We start from the raw sequence: 20,225 nt of genomic DNA on the forward strand, positions 1-20,225 counted from the left end.
TCCCATAGAACGTTGTTCTAATGTGAAGGGACGTCACATTCAGGGGTGTGATCGTGAGAGGGCAGATTTTCAGCTAGCTGCTGCAGTGGTGATTATTCAGACCAGTCAATGTGGACTGTCTTCACCAGACACCTGGTTGACTTTGAGTTTGCCATCTTCTGTACAGTTTTAACAGTGGTATTCTTGAGTGCCAGGTGCTCTTTTGGCCATGGAGAATCACATTCTCTGTTTAGAAACATGAGACAGGAGATCATCATTTGATATGAAAAAAAATTTGACATTTTTGGTAACTTATTGATTGAAAACTTAACTAGCCAACCCGTGCCGCATAATTATGTATTGATGGGTGAACACTTCCTGAAAGACACAGTTGTCCAAATGGGGTTGGTTTTGTTTTGAGGATACGACTGTAGGTGAATGAAAAGATGTAACTCTGGAGAGGGCAACATACAAATATAGCGTTTTATACGCTGCATACAGCGATTCACATCGAAGCATAGACACTGCTAAGACCATGGGATACCCCTCACAAACTGTTTTACACGCTACATACAGCGATTCACAACCACGACAAACAAACTGTTTTACACGCTGCATACAGCGATTCACATCCACGACAAACATGCTTCTTCTTATGGGGTGGGTTTGAGGATACGACTGTAAGGGAACTCTGGAGAGAGCAACATACAATTGTCCATGACTGAAAACTGGAGGACCGCCGCCGAGCCCCCACCTCCCAGAGCGAGGGACGGGGCTGGACGGCGGGTGCGCACGGATGGCGGAACACATCTGCGACAAATATGATTCTTCTTAGATGGTGCTGTCACGTCCACCCTCGCTGTCGAAGCATACACACTGCCTGGTCATGTGCCCGCTCGCAAGAGCAACTAACAGAGACCCACCCACCAACTGTAAGACCATGGGATACCCCTCGCAAACTGTTCTACACGCCGTATACAGCGATTCACATCCGTGACAAACAAACTGTTTTACACGCTGCATACAGCGATTCACATCCGCAACAAACATGCTTCTTCTTATGGGGTGGGTTTGAGGATACGACTGTAAGGGAACTCTGGAGAGAGCAACATACAATTGTCCGTGACTGAAAACTGGAGGACCGCTGCCGCGCCCCCACCTCCGAGAGTGAGGGACGGGGCTGGACGGCGGGGTCGCGCGGAGGGCAGAACAGGGTGTGAGGGGAAGGACGCCCAGTGAGGACAATGTATTAATGGGTGAATAGTCATCTCTTAGTCATCGTTCAGTATGCACTGCCTGCTCATGTGCCCGCCCCCAACTCTTCACCTGAATTGCTTTCGTCTGTGTACAGTCCACATGCACTTGTGAGTCACGTTGACTATTCATTATCCAAACACCGCCTCAGTCAGTTTCGCATCTGCTACAGTCCACATGCACCTCTGAGCCACATTGACTGTTCATTGTTCTTTTTATCCTGGCCGGGTGACGTTTCCCGTGTTGAGTCTAATTTGGCCAAAGGCTGCACACCTGGTGGTGCCCTTCCATCAATTCCTTTAAGTTTCAGCTTTGCAACCATACTCCCCCCGGAACCCAAAGACTTTGGTTGCCCGGCGGATCATGGGAATAACGCCGCCGGATCAGCAGTCGGCATCGTTTATGGTCGGAACTACGACGGTATGTGATCGTCTTCGAACCTCCGACTTTCGTTCTTGATTAATGAAAACATTCTTGGCAAATGCTTTCACTCTCGCGCAAATTGTTGGTGGACGGGGCTCTGATGTGCGTGTGCCATGGTCGGCTGCTTAGTGAATTGTTGGTGGGCGGGGCTCCGTCGTGCGTATCACACGGTCTGTCTTGCATGCTGCTTCTTGCATGCCCTGGTTGACAAACAAACTGTTTTACACGCTGCATACAGCGATTCACATCTGCGACAAACATGGCGGATGCCCGGAGGGTCATGGGAACAATGCCGCCGGATCGCCAGTCGGCATCGTTTATGGTCGGAATTACGACGGTATGTGATCGTCTTTGAACCTCCGACTTTCATTCTTGATTAATAAAAACATTCTTGGCAAATGCTTTCGCCCTGGCGCGAATTGTTGGTGGATGGGGCTCTGTCGTGCGTGTGCCATGGAGACGAAAGCGACTTTCGCGGTATTTGTTGCCTGGAGAGCGAGGGTGGATGCAGGCCGGGGAATAAGGAGTATTATGAAGACAAATGTTTTCCGTGTTCCTACAGGACCATCTAAGAAGAAGCATGTTTGTCGCGGATGCGAATCGCTGTATGTAGCGTGTAAAGCAGTTTGCGATGGTGGACGCGGCCGTGTGTCGTAACCGAAACGTCAACGTGGCTCAGAGGTGCATGTGGACTGTAGCAGAGACAAATGCGAATGACGTCGTGTTTTGTGAGTTGTCGCGTCCGAGATGGTGGGCGTGGCTCTGTGAGTTGTCGGATGCCGTGTTTTGTGAGTTGTCACGTCCGAGTTGGTGGGCATGGCTCTGTGAGTTGTCGTCCTATCCCATTTGGTGGCCGTGGCTCTGTCTTGCGTGCTCCATGGGTGTCTTGCTTGCGCTGGCGGCTCCTTAGTGAATTATATATACAGATGATTACCATTATTGACACATGGCGCATTCAGCCTATGTTTAGGATAGAAAATAAACACGAAAGATTTGCATAAGAAAGTTTTGAGAAAGAAGGGATGAAAAAATGAAAAACATTAAAATATTATTTGCACATTCCCACATCCCATTAGGGTGCAAAGAAAATGAAATCCAAAAGGATTTTTTGTATTTAAGAGGTCTGCTGTTCAAACCCTGATGCAGTTACTTTTCGATTTATTGCCTTGTCAGAAAGCCTATATAGTTACCTGAATAAGGAAAAAAAAATCAAAATTCTGTGTTGGTTACAAATATGTGTTTCTTAGGCCTAAACATAGCTAAGCCAAAAACTCAATGAAATTTTGGTCAATTTCAAGGGGCTGCTTTGACCATGCAGGGTCATGTGGACATGACTATACTATACCAAATGGACACCACCCTCCCCTCGATAAACTGGCTGTATCTTGGTAAGTGTTAATCTTACAACAAAAAAAAAAATTACAGGGTGTCTCATGACTAACTACACTTTAAAAATTTTTCATAATTGTTTGAGTCTGAAGTGCATGGACCATTGTTTGATTTGACTTGGAATGACTCATATAATAGGGATGGATGGATGAATTGCCATTATCAGTCAGGATTAGACTGACCGTTTACTACATAGAGTGGCACTAAGGAAGCAAACAAACAAATTTACCTCCTGTAAGTGAAGTCCTTATTCATATGTTCAGATTGTTTCTATCCATATATTCACTCATTTTCATAAACAATTTAAGGTTTCAGGAAGCAAGATCTGTCCTGGCAACAAAGAGTGCAAGATTGGAATCATCTCCATTTGAACATTTTGCCACTGCAGGGCACACTTATGCATATACTGTACCTGCATTCACCCACACTGGACCAGTTTGAAGATCTTAATTAACATAATGTGCATGTCTTTGAGATATAGAAGAAAACCAGTGTACCCAGAGCAGTGCCACACTAACAACACATTGGGAAAATGTCTTAATTCAACATAAACAGTGATTGAGAGCTGTGAGACATTACCCATTGCAACACGATGGTCAAAATTTAAAATTATTATTTTATTGTAGTTTCACATAGCCAAATAACAATGTTGAATCTTTCCTGTAATTGTTATTAGTAACAATGAGCAGACACAGATGAAAATAACGGGTTACTAAAACACAAAGCAGTCCAGAATTCTCATCCTGACAAATTGCAGTGTATATTCAAAAAGAAGTGGGATCTAATTATAAGTAAGGTAGTTGTTCAGTATGATACAGTTTATTCACATTTCTTTATTAAAACACACATACCCTGTACACTTTGAGTCTAACACAATGTACTGTGTATAAAGCAAACGACTGAGACTGTTCGGCAGAAACTGGTAATAAAACACACTTGGAATCTTCTTAGAAATTCACTATTTTACAGTACATCTTATAGTATCAGTATTACATAAATAAAAGGCAGACTCATACAGTGACTTTCAGTGTCAGCCTTGTCCTTTATTCAACATCCCACACTCTAGGCCCGCCTGCTGTCAAGTGGAATCATCATAAATTGCTGTAATGTCATGCTGACAGTCAGGATATAAGAATAAGCTTATTCATTCTCACTTGGTCTTTTATATTTAAGGTTATTTTTTGTAGAGTTACACGGTTCTTCATTTTCATGCACTTTAAATGTAAATTTTCTAAAATCAAGAGTGCCACATTGTCATTATCAAATAGAATTTGGTATATAATATTGTACATGTAAATGTCAAATGAGGGAAGTCCTTAGCACCACTGGAGAGGTAAAACAGTTTCCTAAGCATAATAAAGGATGACAGATGCATCAAGTTTCATGCAGAGCATATTTAGTACAGTTATGTTATTTTCTATAGTATATTTATTTCATGATGTCCTGTATATAACCAAACTGTAATGATAACCACAAGTGAACTATCATTCCGTTCAGCAACTTGCATCAAAAGACTCACTCCAGATGTCAGCTGTATTAAGGTTTTATAATGACAGACTTTGTGGCTTAGACTGAGCTAAATATGGGCACAATTAAATAAACAATTACATGCTGGTGGTGGGCGAGTTTTTGAGTGAAAGACAGACAACCCTTAACATTGTATATATAGAGCTAAAATAGATCAGCATGTAAATGACCTTGTATTTAGTTGGCAATAAAAAGGTGTTGTATAAAATAATATTTGTCTAAGTACATGTTTAGCACAACCAATTTATGAAAGGTTTTTTGCTCCTTTTGGTATTTGAACATTTTTACATTCTGAGCTGTGTTCTTGGTACATTTGATGTTTCACGGGTAGGGTCTCTGTTAGGTTATGTGTTATTATTTTGTTTATTTATTTTTTTTACTTTTCATGAAATGTGTATGATGTAACTAACAAAATATCCGTAATTGTGAGATAACTTTGATATCTGTGTATATATAGATAACCAAAAAAATCTGTAATCAGTAGTTGTTGAAACTCTAGATTATACATGCAAGCAACATCAAAAAAAAATATCCCATTAACTCCTCCACCTACTCATACAGTACGAATTCATTTAAAAGTATAGCTATGTTGTTCTCCTATGCAAATGAATAGAAAATGTAAAGTTTTTGTTTCATTTTTAAAAGTTCCTCAAAATTGTTATACAATTTGCATTTCAATTGCCGAGTAGAAAAATATAACTTTTAGCTGCCCGAGGCTAAGATGCAGGTATTTAGTTTTTAAATATTAAGTGGAAATATTTCAAGCACAACTGAAAAGTTTTTTTCCAGCATATCATTTAGCACATCATATTTATTTAGAAACCTGAATAGCAAAAGCTCTTGATTTAAATTACCAATTATGCATGAACAATTACTCCACATTGCAAGCAGCACAGCAGCTTGCCTCTTCAAACTTCACAAAAAGGAGGAAAAAACTTTATTAGGAGGAAAGCTGCATTGAATTGTCCCTAATGTTTCAAGAACATAAGAAATTTGACAAACGAGAGGAGACCATTTAGTCCATTAAGTTTGTTTGTTTAGCTAATAGCTAAGCTGTCACAGTATGCCATTCATATACCTCTTACAGTAAATTACTGTAAATGTCAGTGTTCCATTAGATTAGGGATGGCACAGTGGTTAACACTGCTATCTCATCTCATGTCTCCTGAATCCTTTGTTTAAAGTGTATACCAGGCACTGCTTTGTGCATATTCATCCTGCTTTGCATAGATGTTTCTGTAGGTACTCCACTTTTCCTTCACCTTCTGCCCTTTCCTTCACCAAAGACTCCGGGATAGGCAATTTCTCCCACGATCCTGAAACAGATAAACAGATTGGAAAATGGCTAAAAGGAAGCATAGATATTCCAGTCTAAGTATACTCTCACACCTAACAGTCAGAGAACCAAAACCAGAGAACCATTAATTTGTTGGTTTTGTTTTGCTGATCTCTGGACTTTGTATGGAAATTCTGTACTGTATATAGGCACATTGCATTTAATGACATAATTTCATTAAAATCTATAGATGATGCTTTCTGCTGTAATTAGTCAGTAAGATTGCATAATCCAGGGGTGGGCAAAGTCATTCCTGGAGGGCCGCAATGGCTGCGGGTTTTTGTTCCAGCCCAGTTGCTTAATTAGAAAACAATCCTTGCCAATAATTACATTTCATGGCTTGTTAGTGCTTTAACTCTGCTATGTCAAGTCATTCTCAATCCTTCACTTTTTTCTCTTCTCTTTCCTTCCAAGTATTTAATTAAACCAAATATTGCACTATAAATACACACAAGTGTAAAGGGTAACAAGCAAAATGGACAACTGCTGGTTTCTTTTGTCATTTGCATCTTATTGCTAATAAGGAGCAATTAAAAACCGAGAATGCAGCTGTTTAAGACTTAAATAAGCAATGAGGGTTCAAAATCTTAATGAGGGAGATAACTAAAATGAAGCAGAAGTGTTTCTAGAGCAATACATGCTTCTTATTAAACAATTGGGTTGGAACAAAAACCTGCAGCCACTGCGGCCCTCCAGGAATGACTTTGCCCACCCCTGGCATAATCTATTAATTAAATGTTTTTAACTTCTTAAGGTAAATGACTGAATGTTTGCTTGTCATAATTCCAACTAAACTGTTATCTTGGTTGAAAATATATTTGTTTTTATCATTGTAAAAATGATTAATTTTAATTATTTGAAATATTTTACTGTTTTACTTCATTTTACATAGTTAGCTAATCGCTTTTAAATGAATTGAACAGGTGTCTGAAATTAGTGAAGCTGCATACCTACAGGATCTGCCACTTCTCAGAAAGTTAAATCTTCAAAATAATCCAATTCAGGTAGGAGGCACAAATAATGTTTTGTTAATAATAAAATTGTCCACAAATATCTTAATTTATTTAAATGCTTGAAATTGCTAGAAAATATGAAAATATGGAGCTTTTTTTCTGTGGAAAAAATTGTTATTTCAATGTCAATTATTTTGATATTAAAATGTTATTGTTTTGAACATTGTGTTGTAAAACATATTCTGTCTGGTGTTAGTGTACATTATCAAGTTTATTGTGCTATACAATGTGAAAATTATATGTTAATTTATTATTGATTTTGCAGATTTATTAGCCCAGTTAACTTCCAGTTGCTTACAGTATATCTAATAATTGCTTGCTGTGTTAATGGATAAGTGAGTTTATTATTTGACCTTTATTAACCAAGTAACTACAACAATTTATATAATTTCATTATCTTTAATCTTATGCATTTGTGTGGCAATACAATTTGTAAAAAAATATTTTTACTTGTATCTCTTATTTCAGCTAAAATGGAAAGGATTTTTTCTATTGCTTCTCTTTGAGTTTTATTTTTATTTATGACACGGTTCAATCTTTATTCTAGGAAAATCCTGAGTATCTTCTATATGTGCTGTTTGTTCTACAAAGTCTGACTCATTTGGATGAAAGAAAGTTAAGTGTTGAAGAAAAGGTACTGAGAGACTAAATAAAAAGTTTTTTTTTTTTTTAATTACTTAGGTATAGATCCTTAGACTGGCTATGTGTGTACTCTGACTAGTTGTAGTCTTGATTCTTTTGTACAGTAAAAATACATTTCTATTTGGTTCTGAATGCTTAGGGAATTAATTCTTTCCAATAAGATTTATTCTTAGTATTCTTCAGATCACCAGCAATGGAAAAATACTACATACACCCTTGCACATGTTTATACTGCAAAGGTAATTGCAATTATTTTGCTTTAATTTACTCTCAGGTGGTAAAGGGAATAAATAATGGTCTAACACAAAATATGAGCCACTGGTAGCTGGGATATAAAAAAGGTCAACAAGCACATCCATTTTTATACTTCAGTTCTCGAGGAAGATAAAGCAAATCTTATCTAGAATGGTGTTTTCAGGAGTAAGGTGAAGTGTAAGAAATTTTCATTGTGACCTGTACACATACAGAGTGATTTTACAAGCTGGTTTTCACAGGGTAGACATTTTGTTGAATGTGTACAGAGGTTTACTGTCTGGGGCAGCTTTTGTCACCCCTGCTTGTTTCCCATTTAGCATGTGTCTGTGTGAGAACTTGCAGTTTATCTCGCCTCAGTCAGTGAGTACTGTATGTCCAATTGCTGATAAACAGTTATATATCACCAAATATTTATATACACCCATTTATGAAACTATTTACAACTGAAGTAGTAGGTGCATATCTGTTCTGTCTACTTAATTTTGTGAATAATACAAAATAAATTATTACTGTGGAACAGCGGTAAAGATTTATAATGGGAAATATACCACTTTTGATATTGTGGTAATTAAGGGGATACAGATTCCTTTAAGTCATGAAAAATAATGTAAGAGTCCTTTCTAATTTAATATGTTGCTGTTATTTCAAACAAGACAGCAGGCTCAGATCTATGAAATCCTGTTTTTTAGGTATTACCCTTGCATAGAACCACCCATTTGTTTTAGGTTTCTTATTTTGATATCTTTTTTATTTACTTTACATGTCTTTCTGTGTGCTCTAACTACATTCTGGACACTCCATGTCAGGTGCCCACACAACATAAAGAACAATCTCATATAGCACCTACATAAGGGCTACCACCTACAGGAAGGGGGTATGGGTTGGATGTTGGATTTGATGACATGCCAGAGTGGAATAGGCTAAGCATGTTAGAATTTGGCAATGGAATGAACTAATTTGGATATTTAAAAATTATATTTGGATATATATATTTTTGTGAGAAGTCCTCCATTATAAAGAAATCTTATCCTGTAAAATGTTATAGCATTAGATGCTTTCCTGGAACTTTCACATTGGAAAGTATATGATATACAGTACTGTTGTGTTGAAATGTTTAAGAATCATTTGAAATTTTCTGTATTCCTGCATGAATGGCTCACAGATGCAATGTCTGTGTTATCTAAAGTCATGGCATACTGTAGACAGTCTGGCTTAACGAATGGCACACACAAACAATGCTACATTGTCATATCTTTATTGAACATATGTTTTAGATATATAAATTCAGGAGTAAAGGAATGTTAAGAGTAAAATAATGTATGAAGATGATTTACTTTGTTCATTATGTAAAATATGCCATCTGATCATTTCAGCCTGGCACCATTAAATTGGAGGTCTCATTACCATTTTTCTGCATGAATCAAGCTTTATTAATTGATAATCATTTGGCTTTATTCAGTATATGACCTAGTTCTTATTTATTTCATTGCTTTGACTGCTAGAAAGCTATTTTTAATTAATGAAGGATTGGGTTGCAGTTTTAGTATTTTGAATTTGGCAGTCGTGATATGTCCCAAGGGGGAACTGAAACATCTTGCAGAAGAAAATGTCAGGTGAATGCATAACAGGAATGATTCCTAGATGATATTTGAAAAGATTAATTATGTATTGAGTACATTTCTTGTTTACTGTGTAAGCCTTATGATCTTCCTCTGTATGTTTACTCCACAAATAATTATTACCTCTCAGAATATTTATCTTCTTCACAACATTTCAGGTTGCAGCAGTGAATAAAAACGCCCCCCCCTCCTGAAGTAATTGCTGCCCGAGATCACATGACCCATGTGGTTTATAATGTCATGCAGCCACAGATTATCTATGACAGGTAATTGTGAAGTCTACTTTGCTACACGTAGTTTCTAACTGTAGGTGGCAGCCAGGTACTACTGTTTGAGTCCAGATCTACTGAAAGAATTTCATGTTTTATGACTTTGACCCTTTTCTGAGTGTGATTTATTATTTAAAAAATCTCTTGATCTCTTTAAGAGGTAGAATTTTATGTCTAGGTTTGTTTGTGACTTACATTCCTCATACTCTATAGTTTAAGAAGAGCTTCTATCAACAGAGAAATCTGGATTAACAGGGCAAAAAAGTCATATACATAAAAGGAGAATGTGCAAGCTGGTAACCAAGCTGGAAATCAAATATGGTTACCTGAAACTGTGCAGTACAACTACTCCACTTACTGTTCCTTGCTGTTTTCAAAAGCAAGAGACAGTAAGGTCAAGTTTAAAAAAATATATTATGCTTTATCTACTTGAACACCCCCTTGTTTCCTGTATGGCCTTTAATCATGCACATCAGAACTGGCCTTTACATTTTTCTGCTATGCTCCATGCTGAGCTCTTGGAGAATTTCTTTTGGAGCACTTTGACCATGTGCTTAGACAAAGCTGCCTTTTTTCCACAAAGGGAATTTTACCTTGCTTTAGATTGGTACAACATGTCTAGTTTTAGTTGGTTTACCGTTTCTATTGTATTCTCTATACATGGTGTTTATTTTTTCCAGAATCTCCTTTGCTTTCTTTCTGCATTGCATTTTAGGCACTGATGTTTTGATTCTTGATGTACTCTACTGTTTTTCAAATTAATACAAGATTGTATTTATACAGTACATGGTTCATCCATGTGTAGTACTTAGACATTTGTGAACAAATGCTGTTAAATTAGAATGCTTTCATAAATAATGCAATGAATAGTTTTTATTAATCAATAAACTTCCTGGAAAGTGCAGTAACCAGAAAAAATCATAATAAAATCAATATTTGGTGTGTCTACCCTTTGCCTTAAAACCAGCAGCAATTCTCTTAGGTACAATTGCATCTACTTTCTGAAGGTACTCACATGGGAAGTTGTTCCAAGCCCCTTGGAGAACTTGCCTCATTTCCACTACAGACTTTAGCTGTCTTACTTGCTTCTATCTCTGGAAGTAATCCCAGACTGGCATGATAACGACTCTGGGGACGGGGGGTAAGGGTTAGGGTATCATACCACATGTTTGCAGGTTTCCATGTTCCTCTTTTTGCTACAGATATTTTTTTTTATTATTTTGGCTGTGTGTTACTGCTGTGCATAATGAAGTTGGGACCAATCAGACACATCAGTGATGGTATTGCATGATAGATAAGAATCTGCCTGTACTTCTCAACAGTGAAGGTCCATCAAACTAGTAGTAGTTCTGTCAGACAAACTGTCTATTATAGCCAAACATTTTCAATTTTGACTCATCAGTCCAGAGCATTTGCTGCCATCTTTCTACAGCCCAGTCCTCAGGTTTTCTTGTGCATATGAATCATTTCACTTTATTTCCACTTCAGAGGAATCCCTTTTTGATCACAACTCTTCCATCAGGACCATTTCTGAAAAGACTTCCTGATTTTGAAAGAAAGTAAGCTTGATGTACCTGTTATTCGCTGCACTCAGTTACTGTGTCACTCACTGTGTTTCCTGTCCTCAGTCTTGCCCCTTTGTTTGTGCTTCTTTAGAAGAGCTTGGACAGCACATTTTGTTTGTTTTATTTGTTCAAAATTTACACATTACAAAAGAAGTTTTATAACATACAATATGGTTCACCGTAACAAAATTACAAGACTTAAAAAGTCTGTTCAATCACAACTACAGCTGATCCCATATATCACCGATAAAATTAAGATTTTTAATCGTATACCACACTGAAAGTCCTACCCACACCTAGAACAGAGAGCTAATAAGAAATAAAAAAAGGCCCATTGTGTTATGTAACATCTTATTTTTTTAAAAAAATGGGAGTTTCATAGAAACAAAGGCAGACACCCAGCTGACTTATTTTAGACCAACATTAATAAAGTCTTCCCAAATTCTGAAGAAGCTCTTCTCAGTTCCACGAATAGAAAATTCGATCTTATCTAGTTTTAGATAATATAAAATGTCATTATCCCTTTGAGATATAGAGAGTGCATTAGGATTCTTCCAATTGAGCATAGGTAGTTGATGTACTAATAATATATTGTAGGAAACAATGATATGTTTATCACCAGATACTGTAAGCTTGTCTGAAGTAACTCTAAGAACTAGTGGTAGATATTAGATTTGGAGAAATGTTCCCAGAGTACAATTTTCAGCTAATTTATGGCTTGTTTTGCACAATTTGAAGAAAAATTAGTGGTACAAATGTTTGAATTCCTGAGACATTAATAGAAATGTCTATTTCCCAACATTGCTGAGACTGGTTCAGCAGTGAGCACTGTGACAATATTTGTTGAAGTTTGGAAATGCTGCCAGTATTCTTCATCTTAGTACTTAAACTATTTTTACATTGTTGATGGATTTGGGAAGTTTGGAAATTTCTTTTTACAAAGTTCCAAATTTGTGAATAGAAAAAGAAGTATGTTGAAGGAATTCCATATTCACAGAACTAGCTGATCAAAACATGTAAACATGTTATCAGTATAAAGATCTCTGAGAACCTAGTATCCTCCAGCACTTAGATAATGTAAAGTTGATGAAGAGTTAAAATGCAAAATCATTCTGTACGTGAGTGAAGCAAAACCTGAATCCTAGTAAATTTGCAATAATTTATTAATGCCTAGAGCACAAAGCAGAGCGCACAGAGTACTTTTCCAGATCCAGCCAGGCAAGTGTGTTTTAAGAACTCACACCTTCTGTCTCAAATAACAAATACCACAACCCAGTAGTATAGCTGAAAGTCATGCAGAGACACGGCATCTTCTGCTTTCCATCTTTGTAATGTTGATTTTTTAATGCTTTTTGCCTTTCATAAAAACAAGCTGACAATGGAGGTGAGATTTTTAAAGAAAGATGCATTAGTATTCATAGTTATAGGAATGCTCTGAAACAGGAATACAAATTTTCGAAGGATATTCATTTTAACTACAATAACTGCGTAAAACAGAGAGGTGAAGAGTTGACTATCTATTAACATATTCTTTAGTACTTTCCATCAGACTGGAAAAAAATATGTTCCTTGTAACTCTAACTCCCATATACTTGAACTGTTCACTAACTTTCTAATATACACTACCAGTCAAAAGTTTTAGACTTTTAGTTTTAGTTTTTTCAGTTTTTCTTCAGATTTAATTGGTTGAAATAAAGTTAATGACCTAAAATGGCAAACGGGTAAGCAGTAAACTGCCAGAGGTTTAAATGTAAAAGTTAGGTTAGCAAAAACTGAAAAAAGGAAATATCAGAATATTACAAATTGGCCTTTTTCATGGAACAACTGATAAGTTACAACCTACAGATGTTCTGCAGCAATTAAAGTAAAGTAAGCCTTTCAAGTTAAAGTAAACAATTTGCACAAGTGTCCCAAGTTTTGTTGATTACTTATAAACCCTCTGTTTGTCTTAAAGCAGAGTTGGAACAGACTGGGTTACTACATCCTCTGAAGTACTACTTGGACAATATTCCAGTGATAATGGCAAGAAAATGACAATTAACAAATGAAATGAGACAAAGCATTATTACCCTTAGAAGTGTAGGCTTTTCATTTAGAGAAAAAAATCAAAGTGTCAGTTATTACGGTGTCCTGCACAGTCGAAAGGCAATTGGAAACTGGAAGAAACTGTGATAGGAAGAGATGTGTCAGATTCAAAGTCACAACCCAGTCAGAAGTAAGTTTGTGTGATAGGCAACCTATTAGTTGTTCCCTGAAGAAGGCCCATTTGTAATAGTCTGGTACTTCATTTTTCAGTTTTTACTAACCTAAACTTTAAATTTAAACCTCTGGCAGTTTACTGCTTACCCTTTCACCATTTTATGTCATTCATTGCATTTCAACCAATTAAATCTGAAGAAATCCTGGAAAAACAAAGGTGTTCTAAAGCTTTTGACCAATAGTGTACTATCATGTACTAATGAGTTTACATGATAAAGTGTGCATTTTTCCTGATTAATTTTAATTCTAGACATCTTGGAAAAGCTATTTCATACAGTTGTTAAGATCAGCAAGGAGACATTTTTGTTAGTAATTAACATAATTATATTACCCACATGGAGATATATTTTTTGTACCATTTCTTCCCTTATAATTCCCTTTATTTCTGAGTTTTGCCAAGTACAATAGCCAGAATTTCAATACCAACAGCAAATAGCATTGGAGATAGTGAATATAGCTATGTTGGACTCAATGTTCTAATCTGAAATAATCCAAATTTACATTGTGTTCCTACACAGAGACATTTGGGTTTGAGTAAAGTAATGTAATCCATGCAACAATTTCTGAGCCAAACTCAACATTCTGCCAAACAGTAAAGAAATATTCACATTGTACTGTATTGAAAGCTTTGAGGGAGTTTGGTCAAGTGATATATTATAGGAAGCGCTTTCTCAGTTCTATTCACTAGTACTGTTAATACCTTGATGTTATTATTAAATAATGAGAGTGATTTTTAGCATACACATTCCAAGGGTTGCCTAGTATAGAGTGTGAGGCAGAATATTGTTTTTTTTGCTCCTTCAAACATAGCTAGCATTAACAGAGTTAGTATAGTAAACATCCTTTTTTAAAATTCTGAGCGGTAACCATCTGGACCTGCAGCTTTCCCGCTTTGTAAGAAATTTATAATGCCCTGAATTTCAGTGAAGTTTAGTAACTTATCAACTTTTTCTACAAGCAGTGTGCTATATTTTTATCATTACAGTCTGATGCATACATGGATTTACAATATTCCTTAAATATATTAGTTATCTCTTTATGCTCAGTTTAATTTAGTCTCTTTTACATTTTAATCTCTGGTTTTCTGTGTTGCACTTCCATTTTAAGTGTTTGTTGAGCTAAAATCTTACTAAATTTTTCTCAATGCTTGTAATAGGAGTGCCGTGACCTGAAGATTTGTTGTTCCATTTCTCCCATAGACAGAAGATTAAGCTATGTTTTAAGTGACAGCATTTTTATATAGTGTGTCGTTATATGTCAGTCAGTCATTTTCCAACCCGCTATATCCTAACACAGGGTCATGGAGGTCTGCTGGAGCCAATCTCATCCAGCACAGGGCGCAAGGCAGGAACAAATCCCTGGGCAGGGCGCTAGCCCACCGCAGGACACACACACACCGAGAACACACTAGGGACAATTTAGGATCGCCAATGCACCTAACCTGCATGTCTTTGGAGTATGCATATTCTTTGTCAACTTTGGAGGTCTCAGCAATTAATTCTGAAGTCTGATTAGCCTTCCATTTTTTCTGAGTCACAAAGAGTATAAATTGTCACCTCTCATATGCTTACAATGCCTCCCATATTGTTTCTTCTAAAATAGTGTATTCAGAAAGTATTCAGAACCCTTCACCTTCTGCACACTTTATTGTGTTTACATGGATGAATTTGCCATTTTTGCTCATTAATCTTTATTCTATAACCCATAATGACAGTGAAGTGAAGACATATTTTCAGACAGGTCTGAAAATTTATTTGAAAGCAAAAACTGATATCTTGCATTCATCAAAGTATTCTGCAGATTACTTAATTACAGCTTTAAGTCATCTTGGGTAAGTCTCTCCAGGTTTACATGTCTGGATTTGGGCAGTTTATGTCATTCTTCCTGCCAGATCCACTTATGCTCCATCAGATTGGATGGAAAAAGTCTGTAAACTGCCATCTTTAGTTCTCTCCACAGATGTTTGTGGGGTTTGGGTCTGGGCCACTGAAAGACATTCAGAGACTTGTCCTGAAGCCATTTCAGCATTATCTTGCACTATGCTTCGGGTCATTGTCCTGTGAAAGGTGAACCGTTACCCCAGTCCTGGGTCACATACACTCTGGGGCAGGTTTTCTTCAAGGATCACTCCGTATTTGTTAAATTTATCCTTTCCTCAATTCTGACCAGTATCCCTGTTCCTGCTAATGAGAAGTACCTCCATAGCATGATGCTGCCACAACCATGCTTCACCATAGGCATGGCAGTAGACAGGTGATGAGTAGTACCTAGTATGCACCAGGCACTGTGCTTGGAAGTTTGCCCAGAGAGTCCATTTTTTATCTTTTCTATACAGAGAATCATTTTCCTCATGCCCTCAGTTTTATAAATGTCATTTAGCAAATTCCAAGCGGGAATTAGGTATTCTACCATGAACAGCTGATTGATGGAATACTGCTGAGATGGTCATTCTTCTGACAGGTTCCCCCATCACAGCAGAATAAATAAGTAATAAAATTTATTTATACAGCACCTTTCATAGACATGACATCACAAAGTGCTGTACAACATAAAACATATAAAAGTGCAATCCATTTATAACAAAACAAAAAAATTAAAAGGAAAAAATCAAATAGAATACTAAGCACAAGCTAAAAATAAACAAAATGTCCAAGCAGAGACTCAGCTCTGTTCAAAAGCCTGCTTAAACAAATATCTCTTAAGTTGCTTACTAAAAGAATCCACTGACTCAGCTGTGCGCAACACTAAAGCAAGACCATTCCAAAACCTTGGTGCAACAGACTGAAAAGCACCATCCCCAAGTAGTTTAAGCCAAGTATGACGAATGGTTAAGAAGCCCTGTTGTCCGGACTGTTGTTAAGCACAAGTGCCCAACAGGCTGTATGGTGGTGTAGGAGGCCAGAAATATGCTCAGGGGCTTATTCACAGAGAGCTCTATAGGTAAGCACCAAAATTTTAACGAATTCTGTAATAAACTGGAAGCCAGTGTAATGCATACAAAATGGAAGTAATATGCGCCATCTGACTAGATCAAGTTAAAAGCCTAGTAGCTGCATTGTGGATTAATGTAGCCGGGAAAGGGAGGATTTATTCAGATCAGTGTACAGGGCATTATAGTAGTCTGGGCAATTAAAATATTAATAAGAGCAGTGCTAATAGTAATAGTACTGGTAGAAAATAATAACTCCATAGACATAAATACTGATATATTACTAAGAATGGAGAGAAAGAAAACTAACAGAAAGGAAGAGTAAAATGCTGCATAAACTAGCTAAATAAAATGTTAAAATGGTGAAGAAAATAAAATGTAATCATAATGAAGAAAAAGGGAATAAAATACATTGAAAAGGGGCAAAAATAGTTCATAATAAGTACACATTAAAAATCGTAGCATATCATGAGAAATAGGTTAATGAAGATATTAACATTGATATAATAAATAAAACACCATAAATAATAGGCTATAACTTAAAATCCAAGAAGGCTCAATAAAAATGGCATATATAAAATAAGAATAGAAAAAATAGTATATTAGTAAAAATAGTAATATGTAATGTTATAATATAATAATTTTACTAATATATTAGTATTATACATTACTGTTGTTATTAATATTATATTAATAATACTATCCATCCATCCATTTTCCAACCCGCTGAATCTGAACACTGGGTCACGGGGGTCTTCTGGAGCCAATCCCAGCCAACACAGGGCACAAGGCAGGAACCAATCCCAGGCAGGGTGCCAACCCACCGCAGGACACACACAAACACACCCACACATCAAGCACACACTAGGGCCAATTTAGAATCGGCAGTCCACCTAACCTGCATGTCTGTGGACTGTGGGAGGAACCCCGAGCGCCCGGAGGAAACCCACGCAGACACGGGAGAACATGCAAACTCCACGCAGGAAGGACCCGGGAAGCGACCCAGGTTCCCAGATCTCCCAACTGCGAGGCAGCAGTGCTACCCACTGTGCCACCATGCCGCCTTAATAATACTATATTATTATATTAATATTATTATAATAGTAATATATACTAGTAGTTTTAGTTGTTTTACATTAAGTACTAATTTTCACCTATAGAGTCTGAGTTGCTCGAACTAATCTTTTACAAAATAATAAGTATACTGTATATATATTACTATGCCATGTCATCCGATTCTGTTATTTTATTATTTGGATTTACATTTGTTTTCTAGGGCCACTAGCTTTTCATCCATTGAAACCATATGTTATCATATCCTACATATCATCAAGTTGAACACCAAACAACTTGTATTTGAACTTCAGTTTGTTTATCTTACTCTTTATTTTTTTTTCAAAGTCCTTACGATTATTATTTATTCTTTCCAACATGTACACATAGCGCTCAAGTTGTTTTTCTGAGCTGAATTTTTCCTTCTCAATCTCCTGTTGAATTTGACTCATATTCTAGTTAATATTGCCCAATAGTTTGATAATTAATTTCTTTAAATACAGAAGATTTTCTGTGTGCTCTATATATTCTTTCTGTGGGTGATTACCTAGGATCACTTTAGAGGAAGAGTTCTCACTACTACCTTGATTATGATCAATCTACAGGAAGGAAGCCCTGTCACTGCCAGAAGATTGTCCTTCTGATGGGGTTGCTTCCAGGGTTGTTTCCACAGCTTCAGCACCATGATGAGCATGGCTTTCGCCCACCTCCACAGCACAGTGCTTCAGGCCATAGGATGTCATCTGCTTTGTTTTTTGTTTTTCTCTTTCTCAGTTGGATTTTTTGGGGACATATTAGATACTGAGTCGTGTGACTGCTTTTACATCGCAGTAAACACAGATAAAATCGATCATTAAATTAAGATTACTTAAAAAGAAGCACGGTTATTGAGGAGAGGCTGACTCAAGTGTCCATGCCTAACAACAAACAAGTACCTTGCCTAGTTTTTTGTCCCTCTACACAGCTGTTTCTGTTTCAGTTAATTATTTTGGTTGAACCAACATATTATGTCATTCATGATTAGCATCTGTTTATTATTTTAGCCTTATGAAGCAATGGGCCAAGCTCCTCACTTTTTTAACTGGAACATAGTCTATTACTATTTTAGCTTCTTTAAGGACATTCAGATATCTTTTTGGAATTCCAAAATAAGCTCTTTTGCTTTCACACACTAATCCAGGAGACATAAAATAACCATTGTAATGATAAGACAATTATAAAAGGTCTGAGGAACCTGAAAGGCAAACCTAGTACTGTATATTGAAAAAGCGCAAAAGGCAAACAAAAAAACTGTTGTTAAGCACAATTGTTGAGAATTCTAGATCAGTTCAAAGAGTCTGGACAAGATGGCTACATTTCCTGTTTTGATGGTTTCTGGGAGGAAGAGACAGGTCCAGGTTGAGTGATCTTGGAAGTGACGTCATGGCTAAAGGCACATCAATCATCCTTGCTGCAGAGGGGAATGGGGAAGAGAAATCGTTATTGCTTAGCACCCTTTGTGTGTTCTGGGGGAGTAATATAACTAACAAACCCTTAAGTTGTTTCTCAAGCACATGTGTATGACAGTATTTACCCAGATCGATCGGATCGGATGACCCGAGCCGTGAGGTCATGAACGCAAGACATCGCATTGGCATTAGCCTGGAGAACACCCCGGCAATGTTGAATTTTAAACCAAAAAGCCTGTAGGTCCAAAAACCACCTGGTCACATGAGGATTAGACTCTCTAAGCAGGGCCATCCACTGTAAAGGGGCATGGTCCGTCACCAGGGTGAACTCACGTTCCAGGAGGTAATATCTTAGCTGGTTAACACTAGAATCCCTTAAGCCTACAAAAATTTTCCTAATGTCAGGCCACTCTAAATTCCTTCCCACCTCCCCATCAGCGCCTTTGTTTTGCAGATGTGTCAGTCAGCACTGGCAGCAGGCAGCCTGCTCACCCATTTGCCAGTGAGGCAGCTGAAGTCGGACACAAAATTCTCACAACTGAATTCAATGTATCTGGGAGTAAGGCGTCTGGAATTGTATTGGGCAAATAATATATCGTTATTTGGAAAATATACACTTCACTACACTTTTTTGTTACACCTTTTGTGAAATTGTTTATTTCACATTTGGATTTCAGTCCTCACACATACACTATACACTTTACATCAACATTTTCTCTTTATTACTATAACATGAAAAAAGTTTCTGTTTTAGTTATGTATTCAACATTTCTTGCTTTGCATTTCCTGTCATCCTACATTTACATAGATCGTTGTAGACACGGAACACACATGAAATGTATGTACTGTATATGTTTGTATAGGAGTTTCCAGTTTTGATGGTTTCTGGAAGGGAGGAGCGGGTGCAGGTGATGTAACCCTGGAAGTTACATCACGGTTGGAAGCACGTCAATCTTCTTTTCTGCAGAGGGGAAAGGAGAAGAGAAATTGTTATTGCTTAGTGCCCCTTTTTTTCTGACGGAGTAATATAATTAACCTAGCCCTTAACTTGTTACCCAATCGCATGCATGTGACACCATCTAAGAGAAATATTTCTGTGAATTATTTAAAATGCCTAAAACCATTGTACATTACAGTATGTTTCATTATGTTTAGGTTCTTTCACTCTATCAACAGTGTTATTGAAGATAAGAAAATGCATATACTGTATAACTTCCTGTTTAGCTTTACATTACAACTATGGAATGTCCTTTTACTGTTTATAA

At 37.0% G+C, this 20,225-nt stretch overlaps 1 protein-coding gene across 1 annotated transcript in view; it reads left to right on the forward strand.

Moving 5' to 3' along the window:
• Window positions 1–20,225, forward strand: part of lrguk (leucine-rich repeats and guanylate kinase domain containing) — a 118,995-nt gene that overhangs the window by 34,593 nt on the left and 64,177 nt on the right. The window contains 4 exon segments of the mRNA XM_028814408.2: window positions 6,832–6,912; window positions 7,469–7,555; window positions 9,596–9,610; window positions 9,612–9,703. Coding sequence (XP_028670241.2) covers window positions 6,832–6,912; window positions 7,469–7,555; window positions 9,596–9,610; window positions 9,612–9,703 — 275 coding nt within the window.

The sequence above is a fragment of the Erpetoichthys calabaricus genome, chromosome 1, assembly GCF_900747795.2.
Source record: "Erpetoichthys calabaricus chromosome 1, fErpCal1.3, whole genome shotgun sequence".
Taxonomy (NCBI): Eukaryota; Metazoa; Chordata; class Cladistia; order Polypteriformes; family Polypteridae; genus Erpetoichthys; species Erpetoichthys calabaricus.